The 26,307-nt window shown below is 35.5% G+C and overlaps 1 protein-coding gene across 3 annotated transcripts in view; it reads left to right on the top strand.

The window, feature by feature from the left end:
* The first annotated feature begins 3,006 nt into the window (after positions 1-3,006).
* Positions 3,007-26,307, top strand: part of atg16l2 (ATG16 autophagy related 16-like 2) — a 37,376-nt gene continuing 14,075 nt past the window's right edge. Inside the window, exons 1-14 of one of the 3 annotated variants that reach the window (XM_081371692.1) lie at positions 3,007-3,313; positions 4,074-4,143; positions 4,515-4,575; positions 5,190-5,263; positions 6,594-6,845; positions 9,282-9,347; positions 9,690-9,779; positions 9,887-9,940; positions 12,966-13,071; positions 14,818-14,923; positions 15,541-15,611; positions 18,838-18,909; positions 19,919-20,039; positions 20,977-21,082. In XM_081371692.1, coding sequence (XP_081227818.1) covers positions 3,178-3,313; positions 4,074-4,143; positions 4,515-4,575; positions 5,190-5,263; positions 6,594-6,845; positions 9,282-9,347; positions 9,690-9,779; positions 9,887-9,940; positions 12,966-13,071; positions 14,818-14,923; positions 15,541-15,611; positions 18,838-18,909; positions 19,919-20,039; positions 20,977-21,082 — 1,385 coding nt within the window. In that variant the 5' untranslated portion in view covers positions 3,007-3,177. The remainder of the gene's footprint in view (positions 3,314-4,073; positions 4,144-4,514; positions 4,576-5,189; positions 5,264-6,593; positions 6,846-9,281; positions 9,348-9,689; positions 9,780-9,886; positions 9,941-12,965; positions 13,072-14,817; positions 14,924-15,540; positions 15,612-18,837; positions 18,910-19,918; positions 20,040-20,976; positions 21,083-26,307) is intronic. The other 2 variants (XM_081371694.1, XM_081371693.1) reach the window with 2 other exon arrangements.

The raw sequence follows: 26,307 nt of genomic DNA, 5'->3' as shown, positions 1-26,307 counted from the left end.
TTTATGTTTTTGAAAGACTTTTTTTTTACTAATTATAAATCAAGAGCAGTCTATTGAAAAGGAAGAGGAATCATTTTGCAAAACTCGGAATTTAACATTTTGGAAAAGTGTTAAGACCCCATGATTTTGATTTATTTTGTTTTTAAAGCTTGGATAAGAGAGAAACACACTGTACCAGGTGTTTTTTATCTTTTAAATGCCACAGACCCCCAAATATGATCTGCCTCGGGCCAGGGTATATCTTTTAATGTGTAAAGACCTAATTCATACTGTGAAAAAATATTAGTATAAATATGTCTAAAATATTTGTTTTTAAAAAAGTATTTCTTTTAAATTACTTTTTTCCCCGCTTACTGTAGGTGTATTTTTTTATTTTAGTCTATTTTATATTTAGTTTAGTCTTTATATATATATATATATATATATATATATATATATATATATATATATATATATATATATATATATATATATATATATATATATATATATATATATAATTTTTTAATAATATATATAATTTTTTTTATTATTTTTTTATCAGTTTTAGTAAAACAGTACATTAAATAAAACTTAATTTATTTGAAAGCAACATTTCTAATTATTAGTTGTTCGTCTAATATTTATATTTGGTTTCATTTTTGTAATTAATAAAAACATTTTTAATAAACATTTTGTTTAACAGTAACTTTCCTTTTCAAGAGTGTCATATTTAAAGTTGCATTATGTAAATTACCTTTGGTTCTTACACAATTTACACATCATAATTGTGCGTGTGAAAAATTAATACGTTTGTTACTGATTTTTTTTCTCAACTTTTCCACAGACCCCCCAGCACTCCCTTGCGGTTCCAGACACCGGCAGTTTTGCTAACTTAGGAATTTTGTTGCAAGATTTAGCAACTTCTCGGACTACCTTGGCAACTTTTTTTATGTTTTTGTTTCAAAAAGCACTTAACAACAGATTTAGCAATTTTTAAAAAAAATGTATTAAAAAATACGTAGAAAAACAGAACTGTGATTTTCTGCAAGGACATCATACGTTAAATTAATGGACATTTCCTGTAACCCTAAAACACAAAACACAATGCTTAAATTAAAATACGGATAAAACACGTGTGAAAAATCAATACGGAAAATTCCTTCATATTAACACAGTATTGTGCCCTGTTTTTAAGGACTTTTCTTCGTGCAGTAGAGCGAACTATAACCAGTGTTTGGGAAAGTTCCTTTTAAAAGGTATGTGTTACTCCTTAAAAAGGCATTACTTAGTTACTTAGTAACTTTTTATGGAAAGTAATGCATTCTGTTACTTTTCTCACCTGGGCTGGACTTGCTTGATTGTTTTTTAATAACAATAAAAGTTATTTTTGGTCAAATGTAAAGGCCCTTTCACACCAAAAGTGAAATGAATAAGCCTCAAGTTGAAGTGCAAATTCACGTCTGTATGGCTAATAAAGTGAGATTAAATACATGAAGTATGTGTGTTATTTTATTATTGTAGGTTTGTGTAATATTCTGATTTTGCATTTCACTGATTCATTTTGAGGAATACTGAATGTGTTTTTGTGCAGTGAGATGAGTAAATGAATGTTCATTGTTCACATTTAGTCTAGAACTTACAATTTAGGAGAACTGTCAGTCCAAAAATGGGAAAATAAAGTAACTTGTGTTACTTATAAAAAGAAACTCAGATGTTTTGTTGTAAATTTAAAAAAGTAATGCGTACTAGTTACTTGAAAAAAGTAATTGATTACGCAACTCACATTACTTGTAAAGCGTTACTCTTAACACATGCTGAACAATTCTAGTTTTAAGCTATATAGTTATTGCAAAGATATGCAGATTTATTGTCACTATATCTTAAAACTATTGTTCAGCATGTGTAGTTTAACTTGTTAATAAGAAAATACATACAGTAAAATGTAATTGTTCAAAAATGTGTAACTGTTCAATAATTCAATCTTGTATTAATTTTTTTATTATCTGGTCATAAAAAATGCATAATGTTTATATATAGAGGGTGGTACTTTTTTGCCATTGAGATGACTTGGAAAAAGTGTTTATTATATTATTTTACATTACCGTATAATCGTATTGTGAATTCTATGCATCGACGTCATCTCACAATGACATCAAAACGTAATTTCGCAACTTTTTTTAGCAACAAATCGACCTGTTTTTAGCAACTTCCCCTGCAGATTGTTTGGCAACACTGCAAACTGCTATCAAAGTAATACCGGTATGTAGGCTTTGGCAGAAGCCATGGTGCATTTGTAATAAGTGTTAGGCTACTCAATATTTTCCACTTACACTAAGACTAACCTGACATTTTATATTTAAAACCCACGGTATTTGTAATACATAAACTAATTGAAGTGCGACTCTGTCAGCCTCGTAGTGGCAAACTGTCAGTCATACACATTAAATCAATGTGTATGTGTGTGAGCTGAGGTTTCAGTGCTGAAGTGTTAAATAAAGAAGCCCGGAGTGTTTTAGGGAAGTGTTTGTACAGCTGAAGTACTTTTCCGCACTGGGTGGCAATATTACTCGCAAATATAACTATTTCTACAGCACAAGCTAGTCACGAGTCACGACAGGGGGCGCTTTGCAGCTCAGAAACCCGCACTGCCATGAGCAGCGTTCAAACTTCGACTTTTTTTTTTCTCATTAGTACAGTGAATCGATGTATAACATTTTAAATATTTGATTTATATGAGAGTTATCAGACATATTAATAAAAATGTACACCAGAATATTTTTTTTTTAAATAACCGCAACTTGTAATCACGTTGACTGTGATTGGTCCATCACGACTAATCGCTTAGAAAAGTAACTCACGTCACATGATACAGGACAATAGGCCACGCCCATTTTATCCACTGCTCTTTCTATTGGTCGCTCTGCTCGCTCTATTTCTGCGCTGAGACGCGCGCACAGATTAGTCATGATTACTCATCAGAAGTCCCAGAAGCGGGCGTGTCCTCCATGTGTTTACAGCTCTCACACACACACACACAAACACACTGAAGTGACGCGAGCGCGCACAGCTGCACCGCTTTCTGCTGCTTTCCTGTCAGTTCGCTTCAAAACAATGGAAAACATAGATGACGGCGCGTAAACCTATGTACTATGTCTAAGAATGTAGATTGTTGTTGTTGTTGCACTGTTAGTATTTATGATCATGGCTGCGTTGCAGTGCGCGAGAAACTCTGAACTTAAACAGAGCGAAACATGGAAGCGCCACATTATTAGACAGCTGAAACATCGCAACAGGACACAGACGAGCGTCTTCCAGGACATTATACAGTCATGTAAGCTTTATTAATGCTATTAATATCATTTAACTTATTAAAGCAATGCAGTGCTATGAGAAGGAAGAAACTTGTTTTGGATGCAGAAGTTTGTATCTATCATGTCTTTATGGTTGATTAAATTGATTTAATTTTAAATATGATTATGAACTTACAACAATTTAATACAATTAATTATGTATTATACCCAAAATACGAAATAGTGAAAATACAACATGTTTTACATTATAATTTAGTATTATATGTTGTGATTTGTTTATGTTAATGCGGTTTTTATATACTTATACTATATATACATATATAGTATTTCAAAACAGCATTTAAAAAAAATTATATATATATATATAGAGTTCTACAATGTATATTTTATTAAATGTTGGATGTATGCTATATTTATTTATTTTGTTTTATTTTAGAATTTAACCTATAACATATTTATAATGCAGTTTATACACATGACATTTCTCCATGCTTCATTTTTATGAATGCTTATTTGAAGCTAAGAACAGAATATTAAAATGTGACTAACTGAAAGTCTAATTTGCATATCTTGAGTATAACACTGATACAAAGGAAATTCAGAGTTGTGCAAGTTCTCGCTCATTGTGTGAATCTTGACACTTGGGTGCAAATGAAAACTCTCATTAGCAAACACACTTGGAGTGCATGTAAACATCAGCTGGCCTCTTTTCAAACAAATATTAAGATGATGCTCTGGATGTATGTTCAGAAGTAGTTTGTCTTTTTGTTCTCCTTGTAGATCACAGTTTGCTGGAGAAGTCCAAGCAAAGAGCCTTCATAACCAAAGGCATTCTGGGATCAGGGTCAAGGTAACCTTTACTCTGAGTCATAATACGCCACACTGGGAAAAGTGACTGAAATTTGTCGGAGTAACCTTTGATGCAGTCATATTAAATAATATTTTTGACACGAATAAAACTAGTTAATTTAGATGTTACCACATGATGCATATGTTTAGACTACAGGAAAAAACCTTGATCGACACATCCATGTGTGAAATCATGGATTTCCTGTATTTTTTCCCCCCATTATGTCTTTTTGAGATGCAGAATTCCAGAATCTGCTTTGTGTAACACTTTACCAACCACGCTTTACCGACATGACAACATAGCATTAGCATGAATTCTTTGAATTACATTGGAGTACCATATAAATAACATTGATTTCTAATGCACTGCAGGCCCTCAGCGGTCCCCTCGTCTGAAGATTCCCTGACGTCTCTAAAGACGACCACCGGTGAGGTATGAGATGATGGTACAGTACAGTACAGTACAGTATGTGTGGGGAAAACACAATCAGCCTCTCTCATATGAAAGCAGATTGATGTTTGGATTACCAATGAACCTTTATAGACCAAACTGAATGTTATGGCACAAGTTGTGACCTGTTTCACTAAACAGGTTTACAAGTGTGCCTGCTGTTATCTCTTCCTGTTAGCAGACAGTCAAACCATCAAACCTACTACAAGCAAGCCAAAGTTCCTCCTGAACTGATGGCTTTACACCTGTAAAAGCAAAAGTATGTAGTCAAAGCATATTAGTCTAACGTAAATGAACATTACTTTTACATTACAATTAGTCTGAGAATCGAGCAGAACCAGTTCTTACACCTAATCTGGCATTGAGGCTGTCTTAACATTTTTGTGAAAGCATGTGATAAAACCTGCTTCATATCTTTGCTTTATCGACACACAAGTCCTCTCCTCTTTATCTAGCTATTGTAGCTATAGAAAACTCCTTTAAACGTGTGTTAATGTAGTAATGAGTGGGCAGCTACACTGTCTGAGTTTCCCTTCATGTCTTTTTCCTCTCTGAAATATGTTTTTTTGGCTTTCCAATTGTTTTTGTTCTCGCAGCTTGCATACCAAGTGGTGGAACTGCAGCAGCGACTCCAGATGAAGGAAGTGACACTGGATGAACAGCACACCAAGTAAACCTCCTTATGCTTTTATACCTCAAAAACACACAAAATGCACATCTATCTCATCTCACCACTGTTTACATTTGTCACTTTGCACAAATAGGGCACAATTTTGACTTTAAAGGGTTAGAGGCACATCTAAAAATGATCAGATCTGATTGATTTAAGATGAAATTAACATACAATTAAGCACATCAAATGCATGATCCACATTTATGACTGTGTCAATATTGACACATACAGTAATTATATAAAGCTGATTGTAGTATTAAAAAAAAAACACAATTGTCACATTTTCAAACCATTTATCCCTGTTACCTATGTTTTTGTAATATGACAAACAAATATATTAAACAAATATTTGTATTTAATTTATATGAACTTATATTGTGCTATTATGTTATGAAATGTAGTTAGTCTTAACCCTGCTTGCCACTACTGGTCTATAGGTTTATTTAAAATTGCATTATATATACACACACAGTACCGCTCAGAAGTTTGGAAACATTAATATTTTTTGTTTTTGAAAGAAGTCTCTTCTGCTTGATCAAAAAACAGAAAAAAAAAAACAGTAACGTTGTGAAATATTATTACAATTTTTTTTTTTTATGTTTTTCTATTTTAATATACTAATGAAACATAATTTATATCTGAGATGCAAAGCTGAATTTTCAGCATCATTACTCCAGTCTTTAGTGTCACATGATCCTTCAGAAATCACTGATATGATGATTTATTATCAATGTTGGAAACAGTTGTGCTGCGTAATATATATTTTTTTATTTGTGATGCTTTTTTTTTTCAGGATTCATTGATGAATAAAAGAAACATAACAGCATTTATGCAAAATAGAAATTTCTAAACTTTTGACAGATAAAAAAAAAAAAATATATATATATATATATATATATATATATATATATATACAGTATATATATATATATATATATATAAATGTGTGTATAATGAATAAACACTTCATTTGCTATTTAGTTTGACCTCCCATTGTGTCTTTATTGACACTTAAAAAAAGAACAAATATTTTTTGTTTAGAGATTTAAACCATATTTTATATCCTATACGTAGAAAGTGCCATTTATTCATCCTCAAGCTGTTGACTCTTCAGTGATTATCAGTGAATAATTTCCTACATTTTGGTCACAAAGCTAACATATGGCTTCAGGTGGAAGTTACCACTTGCACTGTACAGAAAAAGACACTGAACATTCTGCAATATACAGTATATCTAATCAAATTCCTGAAGTATTGGAAAGTGGAACCACTTTATCATACATCTTGCATATCTATAGTCATTTTTGTGTGTGTGTTTTTAAATAAGGCTGTTTGAGGTGGAAAAGCATCTCAGTCTTCTGGCCTCAGAGCACAGGGTGCTTCAGGAACGTGTGGCTGAGGTGCAGACTGGAAACCGACTCCTGAAACAAAACTATGACTCTGTGCTGGAGCAGCACCAGAACACGGAGAGGACGTACCGGCAAGAGAAACTCCACAGCTCCGAGATCCTGGAGAACATGATCCAACTAAAACAGCAGGCTGCTGTCCGCATGAACCATCGTAATGAGAAGAGAGTGAGGTCAGAGGGGGGATGGGGCGCATGTTAAAGGGTTACACACAAGAATTATACATAGTAATAATCTCTTAAATGTGAAAAATGTGATTACTGCGCCATAAGAGTCACCAAAGAGAAAAGCAAAAAATGCACTCTCAAAAAAGTCTCACATCTTCTTATTCAAGACATTGTGCATTAATTCTGCAGAATAGATTTAAAGGGATTGTTCATACCTGAAACTAAAATTCTTTCATCACCAAACCTGTATGACTTACTTTCTTCTGTGGAGCAGATATTTTTGAAAAATGTCTTACTGCTTTTTTTTGTCCATTCAATGAAAGCCAATGTGGTCTACTTCTATGTTGAACCATTATTGACATTTATTGAATGGGCAAAAAATTATTGAAAATATCTGCTTTTGTGTTGACAAGAAAGTCACTCATACAGGTTTGGAATGCTCTGATTGGTTTGTTGTGATTGGTCTACTCTGCTCTGATTGGTCAGATGGCCCAGTCTTTTGTGATTGGTCTACTCTGATTGGTCAGATGCCCAGTCTGTTGTGATTGGTCTACTCTGATTGGTCAGATGGCTCAGTCTGTTGTGATTGGTCTACTCTGCTCTGATTGGTCAGATAACCCAGTCTGTTGTGATTGGTCTACTCTACTCTGATTGGTCAGATGGCTCAGTCTGTTGTGATTGGTCTACTCTGCTCTGATTGAGATTGGTCTACTCTACTCTGATTGGTCAGATGACCCAGTCTGTTGTGATTGGTCTACTCTGCTCTGATTGGTCAGATGGCCCAGTTTGTTGTGATTGGTCTACTCTACTCTGATTGGTCAGATGGCTCAGTCTGTTGTGATTGGTCTACTCTACTCTGATTGGTCAGATGACCCAGTCTTTTGTGATTGGTCTACTCTACTCTGATTGGTCAGATGACCCAGTCTGTTGTGATTGGTCTACTCTGCTCTGATTGGTCAGATGGCCCAGTCTGTTGTGATTGGTCTACTCTGCTCTGATTGGTCAGATGGCTCAGTCTGTTGTGATTGGTCTACTCTGCTCTGACTGGTCAGATGGCCCAGTCTGTTGTGATTGGTCTACTCTGCTCTGATTGGTCAGATGACCCAGTCTGTTGTGATTGGTCTGCTCTGCTCTGCTCTGACTGGTCAGATGGCCCAGTCTGTTGTGATTGGTCTACTCTGCTCTGATTGGTCAGATGACCCAGTCTGTTGTGATTGGTCTGCTCTGCTCTGCTCTGATTGGTCAGATGGCCCAGTCTGTTGTGATTGGTCTGCTCTGCTCTGCTCTGATTGGTCAGATGGCTCAGTCTGTTGTGATTGGTTTACTCTGCTCTGATTGGTCAGATGACCCAGTCTGTTTTGATTGGTCTGCTCTGCTCTGATTGGCCAGATGGCCCGGTCTGTTGTGATTGGTCTACTCTGCTCTGATTGGTCAGATGGCCCAGTCTGTTGTGATTGGTCTGCTCTGCTCTGATTGGTCAGATGGCTCAGTCTGTTGTGATTGGTTCACTCTGCTCTGGTTGGTCAGATGACCCAGTCTGTTGTAATTGGTCTACTCTGCTCTGATTGGTCAGATGGCCCAGTCTGTTGTGATTGGTCTACTCTGCTCTGATTGGTCAGATGGCCAAGTCATTACCATATCTGAATTTTAGTTCCGGATCTTCCTCAGGGATTGGACACACAGTGATAAAAGTAACGATTGTGCCAATTTTACCATATCAATTCCAGCCAGAGTCCTCAGCGCCTTCTAACAACTCAATAACTCATTTATCGTGCACTTTGATCTTTTACAACTTTTACAACTTTTACACCCACACTACATGAAATGTTAAATCCAAAATAGCATAAGATTGAGACTTCAGTGCCCGGTTTTACAGACAAGGCTTAAGCCTAGTCCCAGACTAAAAATGCATGTTTGAGCTGTCTTAACTGAAAGCAACTTGCACTGAAATATCTTAAAATATGTCTATGCCATTGTTTTTTCTCAAAATGCAAACCAATAATGTTTTTTTCTAAGGCACATTTATAAAAGCTACATAAAGTTCCTAATTTAACAGCCTTGTCTGCGAAACCAGGCCTGTGTTACAGTTAGTGGGAGATAAAAGTACTACATTCTGAAAAGTGTCCAAATAAGTTCTGAGGTCATTGTACTGTACGCATCATCTGTCAGCAAGGAATAAGCGACACCAAAGCCATGTCATACAACAGTAGAAACATTATTTGCTGAAAATCAATGGCTTGGAAGATGGTTAATGTAGTTAATGAATTGGTGTTTTGTTAAACAAAGGCCATATTTCAAAGTCCACTGAGCACATTCTCTCTGCTGTGCTTTTCTGCTGGCAGATAATTTGTGTATGTTCCTTTTTCCTAAATCTTGAGAGCAAATTTTGCCCATTCCATAAACACCACATCCTTCTTGATCACATTTCCTCTTCTTTCTTAGAGCCAGAGAGGCCAGTATTCACAAAGAGCTTCAGATGGCTGCCAGTAAGAACGTGAATATTAATGAGTAAGTAACAACTATATAAAGTGACACTGCAGCGTACATCTGACTTCATGTTGATCCAAAACCCTTATAACTTTCTTCTGTTAAGCCCAAAAGGAGAAATGTTAAAGAATGCATTGTCATTTATGTATTTGTGTTTCACAAAAGAAAGAAAGTTATGTTGGTTTGGAATGACATGAGGTGAGTGTGTTGGAACTTACGTTGGAATGACGTAAGGGATTTTTAGATGAATATGTGCATATGTGGGCAGCATAAACAACATTATAAAGTTAACATATGGATCATCATGAATTCTTTGTTTTTATTCCGAGAGTTTTCATTAATGGTTTTGCTTTCGCCTGTCAGAGAGTCTGGAAATGTGTCACCCTCCGAACCATCATCCCCCAAATGTGAAACTGCAGAGAGAGTCCAGAGATCCCATGGACCACTTTTCAGGTAACAGTAGTGGCATTTATGCATAATTATTACAGTGATTTCTCGATCTTCCATCTCAGAGTTCTTTAAATTGTTCAGATTGTACAGAATTTGACATTTTTCCTCAGGTCTGCTTCAGCTACGTCCCCGCGCATCTTCAGCTCCATCAAAGGACTCTTCGAGTAAGTTTTTAGTAAAAGCCCTTAAAGCGCTGATGTATCACTGTATAACATAAGTTGGGAGTGTTGGGGAATGTTACGTTTAAAAGTAGTCAGAAGACAAACTAAGCAAGTTAGTGTAAAAACAAAAGGCTTCAGACAAGTACACAGAATCATATACACCTAGAACACATAGATAAAAAAAAAAAAAAAATATATATATATATATATATATATATATATATATATATATATATATATATATATATATATATATATATATATATATATATATATTAGGGCTGACTTCTAATAGTCGAGGATTCGACGATTCGATTCGGAGAGGTCTGATTCGACTATGAACCTCATAGTCGAATACATGGGCGTCAGTTTGGTTTGAAATGTGCTGGGGACAGAGACGCATTCGCATTTTCAGAAGGGCTGGGTACCATTTTTATTTTATTTTTTCGCTTTCGCGCAGGTCAGGTTTTGAAAGATGTCCTGTAGCTTACTAATGTAAATAAATAAAAATGTATTCAAAAACCTGCTTCACGTTTTCAGCAGGGCTGTGGAGCGGCTGTGAGTTGACTCCACACGGTTCTCATGTGCGTTAAAAAGCTTTACGTGGTTTAATGTACCTAAACAATGATTACTAAATTCCCCTCTCATGTTGCTCCTCACCACTTAAAATGGTAAAAAAAAATCGAACCCAGAGTCCAATTATTATGGACGTTAACTGATATTAAGCGTTTCTGCTTCACATTTTCAGCAGGGCTGCGGAGCGGCTGTGAGTTGACTCCACACGGTTCTCATGTGCGTTAAAAAGCTGACTCCACGCGGTTCTCATGTGCGAGTTGACTCCACGCGGTTCTCATGGGCGTGAAAAAGCTTTATGTGGTTTAATGTACCTAAACAACCATCACCAAATTTCTCTCTCATATTGCTCCTCATGTTTATGAAATGTTATGATATATGTGTGATATATATGTGTTTTTTAGCTCTTTTGTTTGAAATGGAAAAAATCTAGCTGCTATCTAAAAAAAAAGGAAAAAAAAAAGGTTCACGGCAAAATCTAACGAATCAGATTCGACTATGAAAATCCTTAGTCGAAAACAGCCCTAATATATATATATATATATATATATATATATATATATATATATATATATATATATATATATATATATATATATATATATATATATATGCAGATCAGAACAATACACAATAAACATATACATAAAACTAAATTTTGCCAAAAGGAAATTCCATAGCTGAATATGATTTTTATTATTTAATTATGCGTAGCATACAAAGCACACAAAAAATGAATGCTTGGAAAGTTATCCTGAACTTAAAATATGGTAAATATATAAGTATGATTTGAATAAAATCCTTAAACTAGTACATACATCTTGATCATAGGCACCATGTGATCACATCTCTTGGCAACTTTACGGTGATATGATAAAACTAATCTGAAATATTTAAAATTGAATAAATACAATAATATTTAATTTTAATTTGACAGAGTGTCACATCCATTCTATCTCAAGCCGTTGTTTGTATGGGAAACATTATTATTACTGCTGTACGTTGCTTGATGAGAAACGTTATTATTATGCTTTGCAGTAATTATGCTGCCTTCACATGCTATCGGAAATATCCTACTTCCCACTTCTGAAGTCGTGCTTCAGGTGAAACAGATAACTTCAAGAGCTTTGTTGCCGGAAAGAATAGGTATAATGGAAGATACCAGGTTTATTCTTGCTTATTTATTAGGGAAATCTTATAAAAGCCAAAGTGTATGAAGATATTTAATTTGTAATAAAATGTAGCATCCCATTTGTTGACAACCACAGAAACATTCACTCCACTAGTAAGCTTGCTAACAATTCTGGAGTTTGGGTCAAATAGAGATATTTTTGCTGTGTATAAAACACATAATATGCCCCAAATGATTATTCATATATGTAAATATGCACTACCTTAACGACAAGACAAGGCGATTTCGTTTTGTGAAAAAAACGAATACTCTTCCATGTTTATGGCCCGCCCAACTCTGGAACTTGGGTATCAAAATTATCTCCAAGTTTCCCAGTTGTAAATACGACTTGAGAGGGCAACAGTGTCCAGTTTCTGACTCGCATAAGATGATTCCGATAGCACGTGAAGGCCGCATTAGTTACTGTTAAATTATTATGTTACTATCCACCTTATTTTGCAACACAAAACGTGATTATGCAAGACTTTGGGTTCATTAGCATGTAAATAACTTGAAGAATAACAAAGTGCAGTAAATGGTAAAACTATTTGCGTTCCAAACTACTGTGTTTATGATTATGTTAATACATTAAAATATGATAACAAACACCAGTATCAAGCAACATAAACATTTTATAGCTAAATTAAGTTGAAGCTTTTAACTGCCAATAACATTGTAGTACTCTCATATGGAAATATAATACAGAATCCTCAAAATAGGACAAAAACGTCTTCAGATTCTATCTGGACCTGGATATTGCTAAACTAAAAAGTGCATATTACTTATTAAAAAAATCAAATCAGAGGAATTCCATGCAATTGTGAAAGATTTCCCCACAAAGATTTAAGTTACTTTTTTTTGCACTAGGCGAAGTTATTTTCGTTCTTCGCTTAGGGGTAAAAAAAAAGTTTGAAATACCTTTGCAGCAAGAGACTGTTATCGAAAGACTCCCGACAGACACGACTTTAAACAATTTTAGAGTATTAAACAGTTTCTCCCATAATGCGGCCCTCTAGTATTCATGTTTTTGCTCGTATCTGACCTCGACAGACTGAACAGAGAAATGAACATGTCCACCTTAAAGAAGGCGGGGCCTCTGAACCTATTACCTATTACATAATCGCCATGGACCAATGATAGTTCAAAGGTGCTTACTAGCTTTTCGAACTCCCAAAACAAACTCCAAATGAATGTTTAGGCCAGTGTTTTATATATATATATTAAATAGTAAGATGTACTATTTATCAGTATTATTGATGTTTTTTCTGTTGTTTGTGTGTCCAGGAGGAAGATCAGAGGTAAATCAGTCTGCAGGTCAGAGGAAGATCTCTTTATCCCATTAGGAGTCTGTCTGGTTGCCAGAGTCCCAACCAAGGCAATTTATACACTGGTGTGTGTTACTATTTACAACATTATCAACAACAAAACATGTTTCTCACATACTTTGTGCTGTTATATTACATGTTGATATTATGTTCCTTTTGGGCTATAAAACAAGTAGGAACCTATATAACCTTATTAAAATGATAAGGAAACAGTTGTGTCGATGGACTAGTCACTAGTGGATGGAGTGATGATATTTAAATGGACAGTAATATTAATCTTGTGGTTCTTAAAGGGGTCATAGCATGTAAGGGACGATATTTTACAAGCACATCCGCTATAGTGCTAACTAGTGGTCTGTGGATGATGAGGCTGTGGAACAAAGCGCCTGTGTGTCGCTGTGAAACAGTGTCTTTCTGTGGGACACTGCAGCTCTGTCATGTGCAGACACCCATTTTCATTTGAATGGCTGACAGCAGGAACCAGCCCTAGTTGTGGCATGGAGAGGAGTTTCCACTTCCTTAAATGGACATGTGTCACAATTACTCATTTGCATTTCCTGTTGATCTTTTGGTCGTTGGCATGTCAGAATTTAAATACTATTTCCTGTCATTTCATAATTTTTTTCTTCAAGAAATTTCTTCTTGATGGCAAAATATTGCAGTGCTTATCGCCCACTGTTTTAATTTCCTCTTGAGTGTAAAGTAATACACTGCTTGTTGTTATCATTTACACACCTTAGCAACGTTTCTTCCCCTTCTTCAGTTTCACATAAGTGACTGTACGAAAATAACATTGAGTATGGCAGCTGTTGTTATTATTTGTGCTGTGGTGGTAAAAACAGAAGGTAGTGAAGTTCCTTCAAATCAGACTCATGGGGATGCATACCTAAAACAAAAAGTACCATTGTTGTACCTTGGTATTTGGACTTGTACCATGTTAAAAGAATGTTTTTTTTAACATCAAGATTATACCTTGAGGTGCCATGTAAACACCATGTTATCTGCATACTGTAATCATTTTCCTGAAGCTTCTGACAGCAGGTCTGACACGATGCATGAGCGTTTTCACTCATTTTTGAGGCTGAAAGCTGTGAGCAGGGGTACTCAGGCTTACCGGTCATAAGTTTATCATTTTTTGTTTTGTTTTTGGGAATTTTTATGTTTTTGAAAGAAGTCTCTTATGTTCACGAAGGCTACATTTATTTGATCAAAAATACAGAAAAAAACAGTACTATTATGAAATATTATAAAAATTAAAAGTGTGTTTTCTATTCGAATATTTAAAAAAATATATATTTATTAAATTATTCCTGTGATGACAAAGGTGAATTTTCAGCATCATTACTCCAGTCCTCAGTGTCACATGATCCTTCAGAAATCATTCTAATGTGATGATTTGCTGATATGCGGAAAATACAGCTTTGATCACAAGAATAAATTACTTTTAAAATGAATTGAAATAGAAAACAGTTATTTTAAACTGTAATTAAAGTAAGCGGCATAAAAGTGTTCGGGTAGCTCAAAAAGTAGAATATAGTGCTCTCAACGCCAAGGTCATGGGTTCGATTGCATCACAGGATAGGGGATTCTGGGTGGTTGCTTGGTTGCTAGGCAGTTTGGGGAATTTGCTAGGGGTGTTTAAAAGATTATAACACTCAATGCATGAACTGATTAAATGTATACCTAAATGCAATGTTCCTCTGTATTAAAAAATGTCTAATACATGTAAATGTATAATACATACATGCATTGTCTAATACATACATGTGAATGTAAAGAATTAGGAATGAATGTATGTTTTGTGGTTTCAGGATGCTCATGAGCTGGGAATCAACGCTGTGAGGTTCAGCACCAGTTCAAACCTGTTGGCTACAGGAGGGACTGACAGAGTCATCAAACTGTGGGACATTGAAGCAGGTACATCACAAAACTGATCTGTTTCATTGTCAGCTTTAGTCATACAGACTATAGACATATAGAGTTCAGATAGATAATAAAGAACCACACAAGTGATGCTAATGATTTAGTCAGTACATGTGACTGCCTGTGACCACCAGCAGGTGTCAGCACAATATCTAAACACACATTAACTCGAGACTACAAGATAAGAAGTCTTGTTTTCAGAGAAATGTATCAAAATTAAGTGAGATTTGTTCTTAAAACAAGAAAAAATATCTGCCAATGGGTTAAGATTTTTTTTTTTTTTGCATTTGAATTAAGGTTATTTTTTATATTTGTAGATATTTTAAATAAAAAATAAAAAAATCACTTTTTGCAGAGACCAGAATGTCACAATGCAGCACAATAAAAAACACTCCAAGCACTTTAGTAACCACAGAGAAAAGCCCTGGCAAACACCCAAAACACCCCACCATCATGTCAGCACATTTTGCATGGGCAAGCAAGCATCCCTGTGTGTAGATAAACTATGATCTCATGTGATGAGCTCTATTATGCAGTCAATAGACACACAACAGGATTTAGTGAATATTCCCAGGCTTGATGTAACATAGTGCAGTGTTTTGTTTACACAGGTACTCTTCAGAACAGAGGAACGTTAGATGGAAGTAATGAGGGCATCACCAGCATTGAGTTCGACCCTACGGTACAAACACACACACACAATTTTGTTTAAATGAATTATACTCAGAATTTCGTCACCATTAGGTCGCACGTGCGCATTGAATTTGCTTTGCACTAATCAGTTGTTCCACAAGGTGGCGACACTGGCCAGGGCTTTTGTTACTGAACTCCAGAGACAGAACAGGAACAACAACAAAATACTGCAAAAACAACCGACACCCACATTGACAAGCGCTTGTGTGAGAAGGTTTATGAGATATCCGCAACTTTAGTTTAAAAGAATACAAATACATTTTTCAGTCTTAACTTCTGGAGAAAAATAGCGTAGACACTTGACAAAGATCAAACTTTCTAGAGCGCATGTCGACCGCCTGTGTTTTGCGCACTCTATGAAATGGAGTATGCTTTGAAAGGTTACACGTTCAACTGTACGTATACACTAGCGTACATGTAAAACAAATTGTATACTTTGGCCTTAACAAGACACAGTACAAGAGTGGCCCCCTTTACAATCACTGAAGCTGTCAGTCCCTGCAGGTTTACACAGTTTCCAGTATGCGTTCGAGTTTGCCACACTCGCTTGCTTGAAGTATATATGTAAGGGATAATACAACCCCTTCAGTTGTATTCGCTATAACAACCACCTCGCTCTACATTATCCCGCTTATTACATGGCTACCTACCAAATAAATCAATAATTGTTTTAATCAATAAATAAAAAATCAATAATAATAATCACAAAATATTGATTTAAAAAGGAGTTTATTGATTTAAAAACGATTGTATTGCTTCCCCTAAAGAAAATACCGGTAGTCCGCAACGCATAGCAACGCTTTGCTTTTCATGGCAACGGTGTGTTATACTTCGTAGCGGTCTGTTATTAAGAAATAACACACCGCGTTCTACATTAGAATTCAACCAAGCCACGTAATAAATTGCGTTACATTAATTGCATGAATTTTGCTTTAGTTTTTGCAGCGATCATTTCCAAGCACACTGGAAAATAAAACATGTGTCCGATTCAAAAACTGATTCAGATTTGTTCATTAGGACCGGTAGTTGTGAAACGTCCAACGCGCAGCGGAGGACGGTTGCCTCCGCCGAAGTCCATTAACACCTGACAATGAACACCTCGAAGGGCATTAACCCGCTTATACCATGGTCACTTGCCAAATAACACATTTTTAAAACATTAGTTTATATTTTAATTAGTTTTACAATCGAAATCTAAGTTTTTACAAACAAAACGGTTTCGGAGATATTTATAGTCCGCTCAGCTCGTATAACCCTTCAGTTCTGTTTTGATACAATAAATTGTAAATGGATACTTTGACTGCCTGTTGCTATACATACAACCGGCACATCCGGGAACTTAACTGTCAATTTCGTAACCGCCCCTTTTTAGGGGAAAACAAGCCAGACTTCCCATAGACTTCAATACAAAATAGCGGCACAAAACAACGTCCGTACACAGCCGGCAGACGTGTATAACTTCAGAAATCACTTAGATGAAATACGTTGAGTAATTATATGTCCACCCTGCCTTCCATAGAGCGTGAACGATACATTTATAAACTTAATTTGGGCAACTTAAAAACATATCCCGTTTCATTCTACCAGCGTCAAATTGGTCTAACAACCCCACCCAGTGGCTTACCCGGACATTTACTCGTACCTCATCGAGTCACCAGGTAGCCAGTGAATGATTTTACTACGGTTTTAAGTAAACATCTTTAAATGTATAATATTGTGTCTTTATATTTAGAGTAGCTACTGAGTGCACGTTTCTGTCCAGCTATACAACTAGCCTGATTTAGCTTTCGATAGCATCATCCGTAATTCATGATATTTCCATAACAGCAAGATATTGATGATGATGGCAGGCAGAGATGGGCATAAATACATGGAAATGTATTTAAAATAAAATAAAAAATACAAAATACTGTGTGGAAAAAAATAATTAAATACAAATACATAATAGGGGTAGCCTACTTTGTGAAAAAAAATGTTTAAATACAAATTACATGTTTGTAAGGGTTAGTACACGTCCTCAATCCGTTACTGTGTATGGCGCTCGCCGGATTGTTTTCCCCTAAAAGTGGGCGTGAACCTTTTCAGAGACGTTCTATGACGCTACGCCGGTTGTATGTATGGTTACTCACAGCTGATGTAGCCAGCGCATTTATTTATTAATTTTGAACAGTAAACAGTCAGTTTCACCAGAACTCCTTTACTAGGTGTCCTCTATCACTTTTTAATGGACACCCTGCAGCCAATCAGAATCGAGTATTCACCCAGACCATGGTATAAGACTCAATAAGAGCAGACCTAAACTGAACATTTGTAATCGACTATTTCAATTTTGTTTTTTTATGCAAGTACTGACCACCAAAATTAGTGCCTGGTTTAACCTGATTGCGAGTTTTTTGCTCTGCCATATCATGCACAAAAGTAGTGCAACTGTTAATTGAATTCACCCTATTCACCCCACACAACCCATTTTATTGAAACCTCACAGGAAGCTACAAGAAAACACAACACATATTTTATTTTCCACATTTAGACGTGATTATGATTTCTTAATGTAATGACTGTTAATAGAAAAAAATCACAATTCATTTGAATGTAGAAAGCAGAATGAGAGTGATTGAAAGTGAAAATGTAAATTATTGCGTTAATCATATTTGATATTTGATAGATTTTATTAGCATTTTGTTATTAGATCAGAGTGTAGATAGGATAGGTCTCGGCAGACTAGATCTGCAACACTGCTTCTGGCATGAGCGAAGGCTTACTGCTGAAACATGCTCAGAATCACAGGGATTAGGACACATGCTGGCGCAACGTGAAGTGAGGAGAGTCCTGTAACAGATCTAGACAGGTGGTGCTGGGGAGGAGGAGGAGGAGGGCACAAGACAATTCTCAATGCACGTAACACTGAGATGGGGATGGGAATAAATAAGGTTGCATATAGGAAAGACAACTCGATCGGATGCGCTTCCGGCTTGGAAGAACCAATCAGCGGCTCTTAAGATAAAAACCTCTGCTTTAGATGATCTGAAGAGCATTCCAGATGTCTTCTCTGAGTCATTGTTAATTAGCATGTGCTGTTAGGACTATAAGAGCCCTCGAAGGATCTTTGTCAGCAATCTAAGGATACTGTTCCTGTAAGGCTGTTGAGTTGATTATGCTGTGGTTGGTTATTTCGCTAATGCATTGTGGGATGTGTCACTGTGCTTTTCCATCAGGGCACTCGGATTTTAGCTGCGTCATATGACAAGTCAGCGCTATTTTGGAGGCTAGAGGACAGCGTTCCCAAGGTAACAGAGCTTCCCACCTCTTACCCACCCAAACCTCCCGTGGGTTAGTCTGTCTCTCTGAATTACTCTAGAGCATCATCAGATGAGACAGACCAGTATGAACCATTTTATAGATGTGTATTGCTGTGCCTGCTTAGATTGCTTTGTGTTTTACATGACAGTGAGGCGTGCATGGGAGAGTTTTATGGGGAGGAATCCGCTTATCTCACGATTTTTGAGGCAAACAGTCTAGATGTGTGTCATTCTTACACTTTTTATGGCCCATATATGTCTTAATATATTGTATAAATTGTATTAGCCTAATCTCACAATTTTTAAAGGTGGAAATCGTATTCGTTCTTTTAAGGAAATATAACAATTATGTGATCATAGAGCGACATTTTTTAAAAAGGTGCCTGAGATTCTGATATGCACTTATATAGAAATGTTTACTTTAATAATATTTTTTATAAGGTACAAAGTTCAAAAGGTACTGCATAACAGGAATGACTCATATGTCCCATAAAAACTGTGTCTGAAAGTTTACTAGCGTGACAGAAAGTGAGACAATAAAGAGGACAAATGAAAAAGTGAAACATTAAGAACTGGGTCAGATATGACCATAATAATGTTTTGTTAATGTTATGTTTTTATTTTCACAAATTTTAAGAAACACAACATCTGGAGTCTTGATAGAGCAATTGAAACATCATAACCTTTAAGAAAATGCTCCTATTTTCTTAGCGTCCACATAAAATTGTAAAAAAGTATAAATTGTAATTTATTCCAATTACTTCAGTGTCACATGATCCTTTATAAATCATTCTAATTACAATATAAATAATCAAATTGTTAAATTAAATTACAAAAAAAAAAAGAGAGAAAGCAAAATAAAATTCCTAGAAATAGTCTTCATTTTGTTAATGCAATAAAAATAGAATTTCTTATTTCTTTCTTTTAGTTTGGGCCGGAATATGTCATGGAGATTCTGTTCAACCTCTCATTAATAAGTACTTTGCTGTCATTGTAGGTTACATTGACGGGTCATTCTCGTAAAGTTACAGCAGCCAAATTTAAATACAGTCAGAGGCAGGTGGTCACGGGCAGTGCGGACAGGACCGTCAAGATATGGGACCTCCAGCGAGCAGCGTGTATGTAGAAATATGCAACAAATCGCTCATGCATTAACAATGAGACTTTACTATGGAAGCTTGCTTCCGCCACTGAATAATAAATAAATAATAATAATTGCGACTTTTTATCCCACAATTCTGACTTTTTTTCTCAGAATTGCGAGCTATGAAGTCAGAATTGTGACATTTTTTCTCAGAATTGCGAGATATGAAGTCAGAATTGTGAGAAATAAAGTCGCAATTCTGAGAAATAAAGTCGCAATTGTGGGATATAAAGTCGCAATTCTGAGAAATAAAGTCGCAATTGGGAGATATAAAGTCGCAATTGTGGGATATAAAGTCAGAATTGCACAATATAAAGTCGCAATTGCGTGTTATAAAGTCAGAATTGTGAGATATAAACTATTCTGAGGTAAAAAAAAAAATTATATCTCACAATATATTTATATCTTTATATCTCACAATTGTGAGAAAAGATGTCAGAATTGCGAGATATAAACTCGCAATGGGCTTTATCCACAGCTGCACTACTTCCTGAACTTCAGCCAGTTCTTTGTTTCCTGTCTGCCATTATTGGACAAACTGATTAATCCAGGTCTGCCTGACCTCAGTAACAATAATCAAACACACCTGGATTAATCAGTTTGTCCAATAATGGCAGACAGGAAACAAAGAGCTGGCTGAAGTTCAGGAAGTAGTGCAGCTGTGCATAAAGCCCATTGCATGTTATAAAGTCAGAATTGCGTGAAATAAAGTCGCAATTCTGAGAAATAAAGTAAGAATTGCGAGATGTAAACTCGCAATTGTGAGATAAAAAGTCGCAATTTTCTTTTAAAATGTTTTATTTTGTGGCGGAAACAAGCTTCCATACTTTACGCATCTGTCTGCAATAAATTGTCAACATATTACCACATGCCAGTTACTAATTTCATAATTCTCTCTGTTCTACTTACAGGCATACAAACCATTGAGGTTTTGTCTTTCTGTAGTGATGTTGTGTGCTCCGAGTACCTTATCATCAGTAGCCATTATGACAGAAAAATACGGTTTTGGGACAGCAGGTAAGAACAGGGCAATTACAACACCACCCATTACCTACACATCTTTCTGACACCATACAAACATGATATTAATACATGCTTATGAAATGCTACAATCAGTTTAGTCTGACTTAGCTAGACTTTGACTGTTGGTACGAAATGTGGTTAACATTGGTGCTTTTGCTGTCTAAGGCTTTGTTCACACTACATGGATTTTTAAACTGACAGCATGTGTAAATGGCCACGGAGAACGTGATTTCACCAAGTACCACATGTTCCTGGATCAACATCCTTGATGGTCCTGGAACAACGTTCCAATCAACCAATCAGATTTGAGGGTCAAGATTACAGTTTATGTCAAGTTTAGGTTTACAACCAGGGTTATGTGCTTCTACATCAGTGTTATTCACCTATCATTTCCCTCTGATTTTAGGGATAACTTATGGGTAGGGTTAGGTTTAGGGGTAGGGATATGGTTAGGACTATATTTATGTTTTCATTTGGAAGGTTTAAACTCAGAATTCTAAGAAAAAAGTCAGAATTGTGAGACATAAACTCACAATTGCAAGATGTTGAGAAAAATTCATAATTACCTTTTTATTTTTATAGCTTCCATAGAAATTGGATGTAACCTTGAGCGCAAAGCAGAATAAGCAAGTGTTCTGATTTACTTTCTACCCGGTTTACAGTACATCTGGTATTACATCCATCTTCATACATGTGTTTGGATCTCTCAAACTACTCTACCAGTCAAAAGTTTTGGATCTGTAAGATTTTCAATGTTTTTTATAAGAAGTCTCTTCTGCTCACCAAGGCTGCATTTATTTGATAAAAACAAACAAACAAAAAAAAAAAAGTAAAATTGTTAAATATTAGGACAATTTAAAATAACTGTTTTCTATTTTAATTTATTTTAAAATGTAATTTATTACTGTGATCAAAGCTGAATTTTCAGCATCATTACTCCAGTCTTCAGTGTCACATGATCCTTCAGAAACCATTATAATATGATGATTTGATGCTCAAGAAACATTTTTTTTCCAGTATTCTCTGATGAATAGAAAGTTCATAGAAAGTTCAAAAGAACAGCATTTTAAAAAAATATATATAATCTTTTGTAACATTATAAATGTATTTACTGTAACTTTTGATCAATTTAATTATATTATTAATTTAATTTAATTATCCTTGAATAAAAGTATTGATTTATTTTATTTCTTTTACTGACCCCAAACTTTTGAACAGTAGTGTTTATTGTTACAAAAGCTTCTATTTCAGATTAATGCTGTTCTTTTGAACTTTCTATTCATCAAAGAATCCTGAAATAAAAATGTAATGTTTTGAACATTGATAATAATCAGAAATGTTTCTTGACCGTCAAAGCATCATATTATAATCATTTCTGAAGGATCATGTGACACTGAAGACTGGAGTAATGATGCTGAAAATTCAGCTTTGATCACAGGAATAAATTACACTTTACTATATATATACGTTTGACTGGTAGTGTGCATTTGGAGGTGACGCATGTGACGACAAAGCATCTGTGGTGTAAACACTGTTATCACTTGTTATTATTCTGTTATAAGCACTTGTTATCAGATCACCTGAGACGGATATTGATGCCATGTGTAAAGGGGGTCTGAGTCTGCTTGTGTACACAGACCAGCTATTAACATTTTTTCTGGTCCTAGAGTAATAGCCTTTGAAATGTATCGCTGAAGGTGGATTTGTTAAACAAGCGGTGGTTTGATAGCTTTGTAGCAATGTAAAAACCTTCACATCATAAATGTGTTGATCACTATAGTGCTTTTCACAGCAACCGTCCAGGTTTCCAGGACTGACTCAAGAGTAGTTGGTGCAATTAAACGTGAATAATGAACTCAGCTGGCAGTGCTCGAACTGGCACTGCTCGCTGTCCGTCACCACATGTCAGGCTAGGACAATGACCTAAAAGAGTGTCGCCTCAGGTGTGTGTGGCGTCATCGCTGGCGAGAGACGGCTTGTTAACGCTTTGGCGGTAATGCGTGAGATTGGGTTCTCCACAGGCCCAGTCGTATGGACAGAAACGTCTTCCACACGTGTTGACAGTTGATGCTCAAAGGCATCCGTGTTGATCTGCGTGGAATTCACTTTCCAGATGTGATTTTCTCTTTAGGCTAAATGCTTTGATGTTTTTAGGACAGTCAAAAACATTATTGTCATTTAAAGGGATGGTCCATACGAAAATCCCAGATGCATGATATTCTTTCTTCAGATGAACATTTTTTTTTAGAAAAATAATCCATTTCTTTGAGTCCATATAATATAAGTGAATGGGTTCCCAAATGTTCATGCTCCTAAAAGCACATACAGCCATCATGACATAGACCCTAGTGGATGAATCAATGTCTGCTGAAGCCAAATCATAGGTACTAATGTTTTAAACTTTTTGACTATAAACCATTATAGGCCATGTTCACTAGATGGTTGAGTTTACACTTGGTGCAAACGTAAGCACATTGTGAGGCTTGCACAAGATGTGATGCAGAAGTGCTGTCACTTATCAGGTTAGCTTCACAACACATTTATGTTACGTCAAGTGGAAACTCGTAAACCCTCGTGAATGTGTTCGACATTTAGATGGAAATGATGGTTTATAATTTAAAAAAGTTCCAAATATTAGCATTATGAGATAATTACATTTTTTTGGGTGGACTATCCCTTCGATGCTATGAATCTCACAAAACCTAAGAATATGTTCAGTTCATATATCAGTTCAAAATCATAAGAAACTGTATTTTGTTTAAGGAAAATGAAACCTGTTTGTTGGTTTAAGATTTTTTGATGGTTTACATTTTTTTTCATGACAAGTAATAAGTAAGCAGATTGTCCTCCCCAGTTTTCGTACCGTGATGCAAAAAAATCTCTATTTTTTATAATGCAAAAAATCAATGTAAAATGTAATATGTATACAGTTGCAATCAAAATGATTCAACAACCTTGACCTGCAAGACATTCTGCTGCTGAGAACAACATTTTATGAAACCAATTCAACAAAGGCATCTGTAAATTATTATAGAAAGTTTATTAATACACATTTGAGTGATTCTGAGACTGTAAAGTTTTATTATTCAAAATTATTCAACCCCCAAAATTCGAATTATAGATGGATGGATGGATCCAAAATCCCACTCCCACTGTAAAATGTAGGTATTTTCTGAATGACTGTGATTGTGTCGTGAAGAATGTTTGCTTCACAGCCGTATCGCACGGCTACGAGTGTGATATTGCGTTTAAACAACAGTTCGACGGCACAAGTGTGTAAATAAATAATAAACAACCACAGAGTGTTGAACTACCTCCTTCCGCCATAGATTCAAATCTTAAGTTGACAGTTTGACAGCCTCCGTTACAAACTCTAAAACGTCACTTTAGAAACTATTAACGAAGGAACGTTGAGTTGCTTTATTGAAGCTTATTGTATTATGTAGAGTAGAGTATTATGAAGAGAGGTCGTTTATCTGCATCTAGCTGATATTCCTCAGGTCAGTATAATCACAAAATCAATTTGAATGTCCACTGAGGAAAGCGATGTATTTGTCTTCGTCCTTTTAACATTTAAGGGGATTTCTGGAACATGACAGCGATATAAACATATAGCACATTTTTGACAATTTGTTTAGACGTTTTTAGAGACGTGAGCTCCAGGCCGCCAGCGCCCTCTCAGCGCTCATGTACCCGCAGAGAACAGCTTCATCTCGGCCAGTCTTTTGGGACTATGCCTCTGGCTCTTCTGTAGATAGTGTTTAAACATGAGATACAGTATTATTGATTTGGTGTATATCAAACGGGCAATTTTTGGTCTTATTAATCTAATCTTGTTCCAGAGCAAGTCAATTTGGCCAAGGGCAAAGTTAAGTTTCATAACTCTATAATCCTGTACTATAACTAGCACTGCATTTGGACTTTTGACTGAACTATTTGCTTGTGTTTATTTCCTATTGTTCTTCTTATACTTTTCTTATACTTTTATAATGGCTAATATTGTTTATTTAAATATTATTTTTCAATAAATAATATTTTATATAAATAGCATGCCGTATTTGGTAATGAGAAAGGGTCTGTAGGGATTGTGATTTCGACTTCAATGAAAGGTACATTATCACACCGTTAGATGGCAGCAAAGACTGTCTTTATGAGTGAGTCAGTAGCAAAGACTTTTATATTGAAAGGACGAAACAAGGTTGTAAACAATAAGACGCAACTTACAAATGCATTGCATATCTGAGGTCTAAATAACGTAATTATCGCCAAAAACCTACGTTCTCTGACACAAGAACAGTAGTATTTGTAAAAGGATGGTGGTTTGCTCGTCCACCATGACACTCGCTGTGAGAAATGCTGCAAGCGGAGTGATACAAGCGGTGAAACAAGGTCGAATATCACATGGCTGGAAAAGGCTCTCAGCCAATCAGAATCGAGAACCTCAACGAATCGTTGTAAATAATATAATGTAATGTAATATATTATAACATAAGGGTTTTTTGCACACGTGTTTTCAGTTATATACTTACAGTATATACTTATATTTAGGATACATTTTTGTTTTTAGTGAATCATGATTTATTCGTGAAAATGTTCATTCGCAGATTTCACACACAAATTTGTGCACACGTGTATGATTGGTGACAAATACACTCTCCCTTTCTCATAACGCCATAATATTGTGACTCAAAAAGCACATCAACACTGCAATCGAGCAGCACTTTGTGACTCAACACGACAAAACCACATTGCTCATTATAATCAGTGGTCTACTCTGAAAGTGACGTGACGTCTAGTCATAACATAGACATTACATGCAAAACATGACAGGAGACAAACTTCTCCACAACAACAAATATTACTTTGAATGACAAAAACACAAGAACAGAATAGTTTTTTCATGCACTGGTTATTTTGGGCTTCCATTTTGTCATTGTCAGACAAGTGGAAAGAAAATATTTACATATTTAAGTGTTTATTTTACTACGCTTTATCACTTTGCATCTGTAGATTTCTATTACAAAACATTTCTTAGTTTAAGGTTTACTCAAAGTTTTTTTTTTCTCCTGCACTGAGCTAGAACTCACTTACACCAGACTTTCCAGTTTTATTCATATCCATATTCTGAAGGTTTTTGTAGCGGGGTTTCTTCATGTATCCTTCACCTGATTTATCTAACACATTATTCCTAAAAACACAGAGATAATTTTTTTTGTTCT

Source organism: Scardinius erythrophthalmus (assembly GCF_964197995.2).
Source record: "Scardinius erythrophthalmus genome assembly, chromosome: 7".
NCBI classification, from domain to species: Eukaryota; Metazoa; Chordata; class Actinopteri; order Cypriniformes; family Leuciscidae; genus Scardinius; species Scardinius erythrophthalmus.
This window is presented reverse-complemented; position numbering and strand designations above follow the sequence as displayed.